The 11726-nt window shown below is 34.3% G+C and overlaps 1 protein-coding gene and 1 pseudogene across 1 annotated transcript; both read right to left on the reverse strand.

Moving 5' to 3' along the window:
• Positions 1 to 1810: 1810 nt before the first annotated feature.
• LOC145593062 (U-box domain-containing protein 52-like) lies at positions 1811 to 7096 on the reverse strand. The gene is made up of 9 exons (XM_081649570.1): positions 6936 to 7096; positions 6678 to 6748; positions 5660 to 5781; positions 5363 to 5572; positions 4591 to 4888; positions 4413 to 4514; positions 3896 to 4324; positions 2575 to 3390; positions 1811 to 2083 (listed from the first exon to the last, which is right to left on the reverse strand). Exons 1-9 carry the CDS (start codon positions 7090 to 7092, stop codon positions 2015 to 2017), a joined length of 2274 nt encoding a protein of 757 aa, XP_081505696.1. The 5' UTR covers positions 7093 to 7096; the 3' UTR covers positions 1811 to 2014.
• Positions 7097 to 8155: 1059 nt separating this feature from the next.
• LOC145593061 (thioredoxin reductase 2-like) lies at positions 8156 to 11368 on the reverse strand (annotated as a pseudogene).
• Between the last annotated feature and the right edge of the window lie 358 nt (positions 11369 to 11726).

The raw sequence follows: 11726 nt of genomic DNA on the forward strand, positions 1-11726 counted from the left end.
GGTGGTGGTGAATGGGGAGTCTTTGGTGTGGATGATGGCGATAGGGGTTTAGTGGTGTGAGGACGGCTGGTGGGGCCGGGGGTGATGGTGTTTGTGACGGTGGTGGTGAAGAGGAGCATATGACAGGGCAAGTGCCACACTCACTTATGCAGAGTTGTCCTGCAATAGCTGTTGGTGAGCCTTGTGGAAGTGGCATTGTATTTTGTTCTTGACATGATACATTTGTAGCAAGTATAAGTGCCAATATTATGGCTAATTTCATATGTTTCATGGTTAGTGCATATGTTTTCTAAGGCATAAGAAATGTTATGTAAGAAAGGCAGTAGAATAAATGGTAGTGAACTTAAGGTGTTTATCAAGCGTGTGAGTGGTGCTTTATAAAGTTGGGAACTTAACATTAGATGCTTCTTGTAAGAAAGGTAAGGTATATATGTCTACTCTTTTTGGCTTTTGATGTGTATGAAACTGGCCTGTATTAAGGAATGTGTTTGTACTAAAAATGAGCCAAGTTTTAAAGATATGTATATATAGATTTATTTATGTGTTTTAAGCTCAAATTTCAAGTAGAATCTTTCAAAAACCTAAAGTTATTAGGTTAGTTGTCAAAGGAAAAATGATAAGCTATGTAGCATTATAGCATAAGCAAAACATACTACTCCGTATTATGTCTAAAGTGTTGTGAAAATGTATTAACACGAACCCAAAACCCTATATATCTAATGTGGTACAACCATTATACCTAACATATCAGGAAAAAAAAAATACTCTCAAATCAATTTTTATCGATAAAATAACCTTAATTTATAAGGGTTATGAGAAGGTTGCATTGCTGACTTGGTGTACACGTATATATTTTTTTCGGTCACCTTATATAATTGGAGTGTTATTTATTCTCTTACTCATGATACATTTACAATATTAGGGAAAGTTATGCTACGTGTGTAGTATTAAGGGCTTAAGGCTATTCTTTTCCCCACAATAACATTCAACTTTTTATGCTTTCTTCGAGCTTTAATTATACTTTTCTTGCGTACAGAAGTTAAAATCCCAAGAACTCAGCATAACACCTTATTCTGATGCAGCTTTTTGGGCTTTTGTTTGCTCCCAGAATAGAATTACAAAAATATATTTAAGCCTTAACCAAATAATTGAAAGATTTAAAACAGCATTAAGTATTGCATATTTGCATATTCCTCATTTGTCTGCTGGATTGGGTGTCGTATCATCCCAACTCCTCATAATTAAGAATATGACATGATTTAGCGAAAGGGAAAAAAAATTAAAAAAACCCTTACATAATAATCCTAGTTGTGTTATTTTTATTATTTATGAATCACTGCACTTAATTATAATTGTAGCAGAAACAAAAGACAAAAAACTAAAAAGATTTCCAATCATTAACCGATATTACATCAGAAAATGTGACACTTCTCTGAGCATCTTAAGTTAGTATAGGTGACTATTAATTTCAAGAAATCGGGAGTAAATTCTTTAGCCAATAACAGAACCAAAACTGCAATTTTTTTTCCCTGACTGGTTTATGGACACCAAAATGCTGGAAGAAATTAAATTAAATCATCTGAAGAAAACAATAGTGTTCATTGCTAATTACATAGTTTACACAAGAGCAAAAGGCTCTAAGCCCCCTTCCTCCCACTCCCACTCCCATTCCCACCGCCACCCTTCGATAATTATGATCATGCTGTTCCTGATGTCTTATAGATATTTTGTTAAAGCTCAATAGAGTTTGAAGTTGAACACATCCTATGAAAGATCGAAAGCAAAGATGAGCAGGATTTTATGCAGAAAATGAAACAAAAAACTATTCATTCTCCTTCACTTCAGAAGCATGGTACTTTACAAGAAGAACCCCATGTACATAATGCTTTGTATTTCATTTACAGGATCTACATCTTCAAAAGAAACATGATAAATATAATATCAATGTTCATCTTGTAAAGATAATTGATATAATGATTTCACCAGTTTGAAACCAGGCCGAAGTGGCCTGCTTTTATACGCTTTCTAGAGAAGTTTCATCTGAGCCCTGTGATGGCGTCCAAGACAAGGTCTGTGATGACCCCTGATCAAACATCAACATTATAACATTTAGCAAATCATCAGTACTTTTCATTTAAAGTTCTTTCTTGTCTATCCACAATGTGGATTGACATGGATAATAAGATAGTACATGACTTCGAACAAGATTACCTATTGAATCCTTATACTTCGTGTAACATTACAAAATATATCCTAAGCCTAGGAGGAGAATATTCTATGTATTCTCCCTCGAGTCTTTCCCTTCCTAAAGGCTGGAGTATAGGCAGAGGTGGCCAGGTGTTGAGCATTACATGTGATAGATGAAGCATTCAAAAATAGATAGCAGAGCATGCATGTGGCATTCTTAGGGAGAGAGGAAAAGGCATCAGTTGAGATTTATTCCCTTAAGAAAATTTTGCGAACAAGAAATATACTTCGAATTAGAATTAGATATTTACAAAAAAGAAACAATTTGGGACATTCATACTAAGGAAGTGTGAATAATATTAAGGGGTAGATGGAGTAGCTAATTACCTGGCTAGAATTTGATGATCGATGATGTGAACTTGACGACGGGATTTTGCCACTCCTGCCTGTTGATCTTGGGCGTGGAACTGAGTTGTGAATTCTTGGCTTGTAAGCATAGAAATTGTTTGGGTCTTCAGTCATCCCAAAATCTTTCAGTCGAATGAGTTCTGGCAATACAACGGTAGCAAGATCTGGGCGGTCCCGTTTCCTAAGTTCAGAACATTTTAAGGCCAATTTTGCAAATGAGATAGCTTCATCAATAGGCCAGTCAGTCACATTTGGGTCCAGCATATCAGCAAGGGTTCCAGTATCAATGGCTCGCTGAACATGGTGACTGAGACCCATTGCAGGTTTTGCGGTAATTATCTGAAGCAACATTATGCCCAAAGAATATACATCAGATTTGGTGGTCAACATTCCTGTCTGTTGATACTCAGGATCAATGTAACAGAAAGTTCCTGCAGCAGAAGTCATGTGATATTGTGTGACACTATTTGCCACAGAAGGCGGAACCAATCTTGCTAGACCAACATCACTGATTTTGCTCACATAATTTTTGTCTAAGAGGATATTTGCTGGCTTTAGATCACGATGCACAAGGGGTTCTGGTTTCGCCTGGTGGAGAAATGTAAGGGCAATTGCAATCTCAGCTGCTATTTTGAATCGGATTCTCCAGGAAATAGGAGCGGTCCCACCTTTTCGGAGGAGCCTGTCCTCCAGGCTTCCATTGTTCATGTATTCATAAACCAAGCAACCATACTCAGGGCATGCTCCTAGGAGAAGAACCATATGAGGATGTCGCATGCAGCTTAGTACCTCAACCTGCCATCAAGTTCGAAAGTAGATTAAAGAAACTAATTAGCAAATTGTGGTTTTATTATGCTAATATTATTGGATCACTAAAATTCCATGATTCACAAAAATAGTTATAAAGGAAATTTTTAGGACACACACCATGCCTTACACTGACTAATTTAATCCCCAATTTCCTTAGTCCTTACACAATGAATAATGAAGTAAAAACTTAATTAAACTTTAGAATCACGCAGGTTACACATATCATAACATCTACCAAGTCACGACATATATGATGAGGTGTGGTAGAGCTGAAGATACACAAAGCTAGCCTAATGATTGGTTATGCAAATCAATAGTCAATTACAAAGACGAGAGCAACTAGGATTGATAGGCTTCCCTTGGTAAGCCTCCTATGGATATCTTGTACAAATTTAGCATAATGATACTAATAAGAAATGTTTTTAATACTCATAGTCTCATAGTCCATACATTTTAGCGTAAAAGAGAAATTAGATTAGAATTGTTTTACCTCCTGTTGGAACTGCTTCCTTCCTTGTGCAGCATCTGGTCTTAATACTTTAATGGCAACAGGAGTATGATCCAGTCTACCTTGATAAACAGGTCCATACCCACCTTCACCGACTTTATTTTGTGGAGAAAAGTTTTCAGTTGCGATTTCTATCTCATCAATGGTGTATTTCCTGTACCTAACATCATTATGAGCCAATGCATTTAATGCCCGATTCTTCTCATCTGCTTCTTGCTTAGCCTTATTTTCTGCAAGCTTTCTTTTCTGTGCTTCTTTCTCAGCTAACCTCTGTGCCGCTTCAGCAGCTTCTATAGCAGCTCTACACTTAGCCTTCTCCATCTCAACAACTGCATGAGCAGACTCTTTAGAACTACGTGTTTGCTCAAATTTTCGAATTTCCTCCATCTTCCAATCATTAAGCTCTTTAGCCTGAACAATTACCAAAAACAAATTATAAAATTCCAACATTTCTGTAGCACCACAATATTACATACAAGACAACAGGACCAGCTATCACCTTCTGCTTTGCAGTGATTGCTTCTTTGCAAGCTGAGCTGTACATATCCATTGTTTGTTTTAACTCAAGCCTTAAGCGTCTCATTTCTGCCTCTAGATCATTCTGCAACATAGCACCCACCACAATTTCATTAACACATGTTACTGAACAATCATTTATATTACAAGATATTACTTACTGGTGAGTGAGTGTGATCCTTTCTTGGAGGACCGCCAACAAACGAAAAGTCTGAGTCCTTGGCAGGCACTTCAAGCATACTATGGAATGAGTGGTCAATATTATCAGCATCATCAGATAAGGAATTGCGGTGGTTGGATGTTCCAACATTAATGTCAATATTTTCCATTGATGATGACCCCTTCCAAGTACTTCCCAACACAGACGCCCGTCGTCCAGCCCTGCTGCCTTCATTGCTTCTATCCCAAGATTTTCTATCAGAACCATTGGAGTTAAGTGATCCTCGGTAAGAAGGTGATCTGTTCTCAACGAAGAAAACAATTTTATCAGACCTTCTTAAAAAGATTACATGAACAAAGCATATTAGGAAACAACCATAAAAGGACCCTCTTATAAAGGTTAGGATGTTAGATGTTAATATAATTGCATCAGAGTATCAGACCATATTTTTGGCAATTCGGAGCTGTTCATAATTTGTAAATTGTGGAACAGTTCTGTGGTTTCAGGGGATTTTGAAGAAAAGAGAAACAAAATTGTAAGCTTACAATACACTGCAATTCTCTGTGATAATTTAATATGAAGTTCTAGCTATCATAAATTCATAAGACGTAGCTTAAGACTATATATACAATGTCTTCACCATTTAGATTTAGAGCCTAGAAATGCAAATGTTGATATACAATGCCTTGAATACTGGCAAAGAAAATTGGAGATGTCAATGCAAAAAGTAATTCTTCAATGTATAATTAATAATAACAGCAAATACAAATTACCTTAAGCTGAAGTCATCAGCAAGTGCCTGTTCCATTGAAAATTGATGTGGCAATCCAAGAGATGGAAACTTCGGAGGAGTGGGAGTATTTGCAACAGGACGCTGTGCTGATCGGACACTGAGAACTTTTGACTTTGCAATAACATACACAGAACAGAAATCTGGTGCACATTTGGTCACATAGCTTGGCACATCAGGCTTTTTAAAGGTTCTGTAAATAGCAACAATATTGTTTCAGGAACTAGGCTTGTCAAACATTATTTTGCTTCTTTTAAACGAGACAAGAAATATGACTAACTTTGCAACAACATTTCTTGAAGATGCACCGATAACAATGTTAGTGATGAAGTTGCAGTTCACATAGTCCAGGATAGCCCTAGCTATGTCAGCATCTTCAAGAACAACCTCTCGCACTTGAACCTGGTAATAGCAAATGATAATGATTTTTCAATAATCTATTTGAACTCCACAAATTATCAACTGTGACAGCTAAAAAATCACTTGATAACCAGAATTTTTTCACAAGCAAGTACACTTGCGTATATAAATTCTCTCCTACTAACTTATAAACTAGTAGATTAATGTACTATCAAGCAATATCAACTTGAAATACAACATAATTATATCTAGGTTATTTTCATTAAGCATGTTCTGCAACATAAATTCTCCATGAAGATATAATTATCACTATGTTTTTACACAAGCAACATGCAATCACGAGTTTTACTTTTGTAGTAACTTGAAATAAATAGATCCAATGTGGTAAGTGTTATCATACTTATTAAGGTGCCTATCCATAATGCTATGTTTCCCAAAAAGATACTTCATTTTTCTCAATATATATATGTAAACACCATATAAACAATGATAAAAAAAAAGTAGTCAATATGATGGAAACATGACTTTTACATATACACCATGGCACCATGCTATATGGCGTTTCAGTATATAGACCACAGATATAACAAATTACAAATTTGCATTTCGTTTGTACAAAAAAAAAAAAAAAAAAAAAAAATGTTATAGGCCGGCATACATTTGAAACAAAGGGGGTCGAAATGATTAAAGAGCATTGCTTCACACATAATCCCCCAAAAATATACAGATAGCTCTGATATCCCTTGTGCCAAATCTATCAATTCCACACCAAACATACATCTTAAATGACATAAGAATAATGATAATATCCCGAACTTTCAAACTTATTGAGGTGAACTATACACAACCAAATAACTATTTTACATACATTTCTATGAACAATATACCAGGAAAATGATTACTGGCTATCTAATATACAAGCGGTGTCAAGTAATTACCGATTTACGAGCACAAAATCCACGATAAGGAATGAAAATATGCGTTGGATCAGATTCAATTCCCCCTGTGCCTACCTCAAACAACCCACCACCATCTGAAAACAAAAACAATCCCGCAAAAATTAGAAACTTTATTATTTCAATAATTTCCCACAAGGCCAAAATCAACATTAAGGGTAAGTTTATAATTGAATTCCCATATCATATCATATCATATCATATTTCCGAAAAATTAAAAAGAGAGGGATGGATACCTACGATTTCTCTGCTTAACATGGATCAAAATGAGGAAATGATTGCCAGACAAAAGATGATCAATTGCCCATTTAACCGCGTATTGGCTATGCTTATCCTTATCAATAGCCACCGCAGTACAGTTGATGGGCAGCGGCGCTAAATCTTCCGATATAGACATGCCCACCAACTGTTTGTTGAAATGCCTCTGAGAAAACAAAAAAGATTGTAGCAATTTTTCTTCTTTTGAGGAGAGAGAAAACCAAAACAATGGAGAATGGAAGAGAGAGATAGAGAGAAAAACTTTGAGGGTGTTTTTCTTATCTTTCTCTCTCTTACCCCATAAAGCTAATTTCCTTTTTTCTTGAGTTGTTTTCTCTTTCTAACATAAGATTTTGGCGCGGGATATTCGGAATCTTAACTAACTTTTGATTTTCTTTATATAAATTTTATTTTGTAAAAGTTTTTTTTTTAATGGTGTAAGTGCAACCTAGCTTTTGAGTTCTAGCCAAAATAAAAGTAAAAATGATTAGGCAAATAAATTGTATAACTTTGAGTATATTTTGGATTCCATTGTTGAGTTTGTATTTTTTTCATCGATATGAAGTAATGTTAATCAATAACTTTAAGTATTGAAGAAAAAATTGCGACGGTATATATAGGGCTAAAGATAATTTTAGTGAGTCAATCAGATTATTTGATGTTCATCATTAGCAACTTAATTGAAATTAATTTTTTAATTGGTCATGTAATATTCTTTTATAGTTGAAATTATATACTAGTACATTAATCAAATTTTTCTAATGGCGGGCAAGTGTTGTGTTTTAGCTCCTTATATCTAGTGAGATAGATGTAATGTACTCTTTATAAAAGAGTACTCTTACTTGGTTACTTACAATCAAGCTATTAGTATTGTTTTGTGAAAGTAATGAGGGTTAATTTTAATCTTCTTAATGGACCGGATTGTTTAATTTTGACGATAAAAAAGGTTATTGTTAAGAAATAACATGAGCGATAATATTTAGCTTGAGGGATCCATTGATCATAGTTCTATGCTTTTGCAGCTCTGCCAAGAGCAAATTCCAAGAAAAAAAAGTTACTAACAAGTATAGTTTACTTAAATTATTAAGTGTCCAGCATAGTGTATTTTCGTGGGACGAAGAATATAAAGATGTTCAGGAAATTTACATCCTCCTAAGAAAGAATTTTGTTTGGAAGCCTCTTCAATTCGTGTGGTAAAATAGTCAATCACTCTTGCCTTGTTGTGCATCAATTTCTTGCAAGTAATGTTCCGCATCCATGGCAGCCATGCAACCTAAATTATCATCATAATCGAAACAAAGTTATATAATTCATAAAAAAGAACCGAAAATATTTCTCACTAGAGTCCTCCCATAGCATAAAACAACTTTAGATTACTCCAAAATCCATCTATATCAATATTTTACTTAAATATACAAGCTAAACTACACACGAAAATTCGTGTATGTGAATATATCAGGCTCGATTCTTTGTGTTTTTCTTTTCAATGGAAGGTTTTTTTTTTTTTTTTTCTTCTTTTTAGATGGTAGTTTTTTTTAGGTGGTAGTTTTTTGTTTAGATAGTTTTTTTTTTATTTTAATAATTGTAGTTTTTTTTTTTTAAAAAAAAAAAGAAAAAATTGAAAAGGGTATTTTGGAAAAGTGAAATTTATCATCCAAAACCCCCTTTCATTTTATATATAGAATTATGGCAATATTTTTTGAGATAAATAAAGAAAAAAAAAAACCTATTAGGTGACAGTATAAATCAGTGGGACTTTATTTACAAATATTTATCTGCTATTATAAAATATTAAATCTATCATGTACTTCATATACCATAAATTAAATCCATCCATTTCAATTAGGAAATTTTGATTTTTACCACCTTCAAATAACGACTTTATTGAATTTACCACCTCCAAAAAAAAAAAAAGATTTACTTTACCACCTCATAAAAAAATAAAACATCAGCTTTACCACCTAAGCCTAACTCCGGTGACGGAAACCGAGCCAATGGGGCCCACCATAACAGCTAGTTTTTAAAATTATCCCCAAATTCTCTCGATTTCCCTTTGATTGAAACCTAACTTCTTCATTTCTACATCTATTTCGTGAAGATTGAAGTTTTTTTTTTGCCATTTTCTTTTCAAATTCTGATTTTGGGTGATCCTTAACAATCCCACATCCTCAAATTATCAAATTATTGAAGATTGTACTCGGCCCTGAATCAATTGAACTGTTCGACGACAAATAGCGAAAAGGTAAGCAATTTTCATGAATTCTGTTGTAATTTTTTGCAATTGTTTGCGTGATTATGTTGCAATTGCTAAGTATAATTGAAATTGCATGTTTTCTGTTATTAATTCAACCCCAATTTCATATCGTAAATAATTAAGGTTTATGTAAGTGTAAATTAATTTGGGGGTTTTTTTATATTTCAATTGGGCAGTAAAATTAGGGTTAGATTATGGTAATTGTGTTCAAATACAATTAGTTTCAATGAAAAAATGGCAGTAGAAATGACAATACTACCTCTGAATTACGAGTACAAATTTTTTCCAGAAGTCGGATTTATTCTTCGTCACCGTCTGTTTTCTGAAAACTCTGTCATATAACATTCAGGTTCAGGAAACAGAAATTGAAGCAGCTCAGGTACGAGTAATTGTTGTTGCTCATCCACGGATTCGGTATTTATAAGATCAAGCACGTTTTTGTTTACAATCCTTAAGCCATTAAGGATACAAATCAGACCAAAAACCAAGCTATAAGTAAATTATAACTTTATAAGATGAACTTTGGCTCATTTACTACCCAAATTAAGGATTTGTGAAGAAAATCGCAAACAAAAACTTCAATCTTCAACAATTTGATGTAGAAATGAAGAAGGTTGGTTTAAATAGAAGGAAAATCGAGAGAATTTGGGGATAATTTCAAAAACTAGCTGTGATGGTGGGCCCAACTGGCGGTTTCTATCACCGGAGTTAGGCTTAGGTGGTAAAACTGATGTTTTATTTTTTTATGAGGTGGTAAAGTAAATCTTTTTTTTTGGAGGTGGTAAATTCAATGAAATCGTTATTTGAAGGTGGTAAAAATCAAAATTTCCTTTCAGTTATCCAGTCATTCTATCATTATTCATTAATTATTAGTCAATATATTGATTTATCAATCTATGTAACAAAATAGACATTATAAAATACAAAGATTTTATGTGTAACAAAATAATACAACACAATTTATATTGACAAAAAAAAAAATCAAAGTTATGCATATCGAGCATTAAATAACATAGAATAATTTTTTTATTCGTTTACAAAGATATGAAGATGTCAAATCATTTTATTTCAATAAAAGTCAATAGAATATTTGAGTAAAATATACTACATTATAGCAATATTTTATAAGATAAAATTAAGAAAAATAAAAACTAAAAAGAAACCCTAGGTGTTGGATTTAACCTAAGACAAAGGTTTTTATTCTCAATTATTTACTCAACTTACTACTTAAAAATGTTAAAACAGAATTGCAATATGAGAATATGACATCGACCTATGCTTAATTGCACCCATACGAAAGTGCAAAACGAATACGTATGAGCTTTAATTTAACAAGCTTAGGCAACAAAATAAAACATTGCAACTATATATAAAAACAAATCAAAACACCAATGTCGTCTAAGTAGCTTAGCAAAATACAGGACAATATTAAAACAAACCAAGCAAACAAAATAGAACACTAACCAGTGCCAGCAGCCGTGATAGCCTGCCTATACTTGCTATCCTGCACATCACCGGCCGCAAACACACCCTTAACACCTTGATATCAAAAAACAACCCGGAAACTTCAACATCCTTAACCACCCCACTAACCACATTTTTCACATTCAAAATCCTACTCTCGTCTCTCCTTCGCCTCATCCCCGAACGCTTCAACCACCTCCGAATTCCACAATACCTCTATTTTACTATTCTCCTATGAATTATATACACTTTCGACCCGAATTTGTCAAGAAAATCGCTAACGGCTTATTCCTATAACTCGGCAACGCCCCATCACATACTGCACAAGCTGATATCCCTTTATTCCAGAAGTTTCCATTTCCCGGAAAATTCAGCTTCTTTGCCACGGCACCAGTGGCAATAATCACCGAGTCAGCAATTACAGTGTTGGACTGACCCCAAAACACCTTAAACGGCGTCGTTGAGAAATCAACAGAAGTTACCGTTTCTGATAATATCTGCGTACCGAAACGCATTGATTGGTTGCGAAACTTTTCTGTAATATCCAGACCCGAAATAAGGTGGTGGTTGTTAGCTGGCCACCTGGCGCGACCCCATTGGCCATCCACCCTTCAATGAGAATGGGCTTGAGTTGGGCCCGTGATGCGTAGATTGCTGCGGTATGGGCCGCCGGCCCAGACCCGATTATACAAAGACGAGTTTGAATTACATCCCCGACGTCCTCCATTGTTGAATCAGTGGTAGTGGCAGTCAGCATTTACAGAGTATATTCTTATTAGTCGCAAAAGTGGCCTGAAATAGTCATTAATGTTGTCATAATTAAATTATGGAGTATATGGTTAATTAAGATAATTTACAAATTTATTTATAGCAACCAAAGATAATTAGCAAAATTTAATGGCTACTAATCATAATTTCTCAATATAGTTTTAGCATGCATCATTAAAACTTTTGTATCAACCGATGTATAGTAATGTATCGTGGTAACTTTTGTTAAATTTAGAGTAACTTTTACACTTTTTTGGGTAACTTTATCAAAAAATCCTATATAACTT

Source organism: Chenopodium album, chromosome 18 (genome assembly GCF_948465745.1).
Source record: "Chenopodium album chromosome 18, dcCheAlbu1.1, whole genome shotgun sequence".
Lineage (NCBI taxonomy): Eukaryota > Viridiplantae > Streptophyta > Magnoliopsida > Caryophyllales > Amaranthaceae > Chenopodium > Chenopodium album.

Bases quoted from the DNA above. Each gene is read 5' to 3' on its own strand.
- LOC145593062 (XM_081649570.1), bottom strand. From the start codon at position 7,092: ATGTCTATATCGGAAGATTTAGCGCCGCTGCCCATCAACTGTACTGCG. The intron at 5,782-6,677 runs GTAATTACTTGA...TGCTATTACCAG, and splicing joins GATTTTGTGCTCGTAAATCG to GTTCAAGTGCGAGAGGTTGT. The intron at 3,391-3,895 runs GTAAAACAATTC...ACTTGATGGCAG, and splicing joins GGAAGCAGTTCCAACAGGAG to GTTGAGGTACTAAGCTGCAT.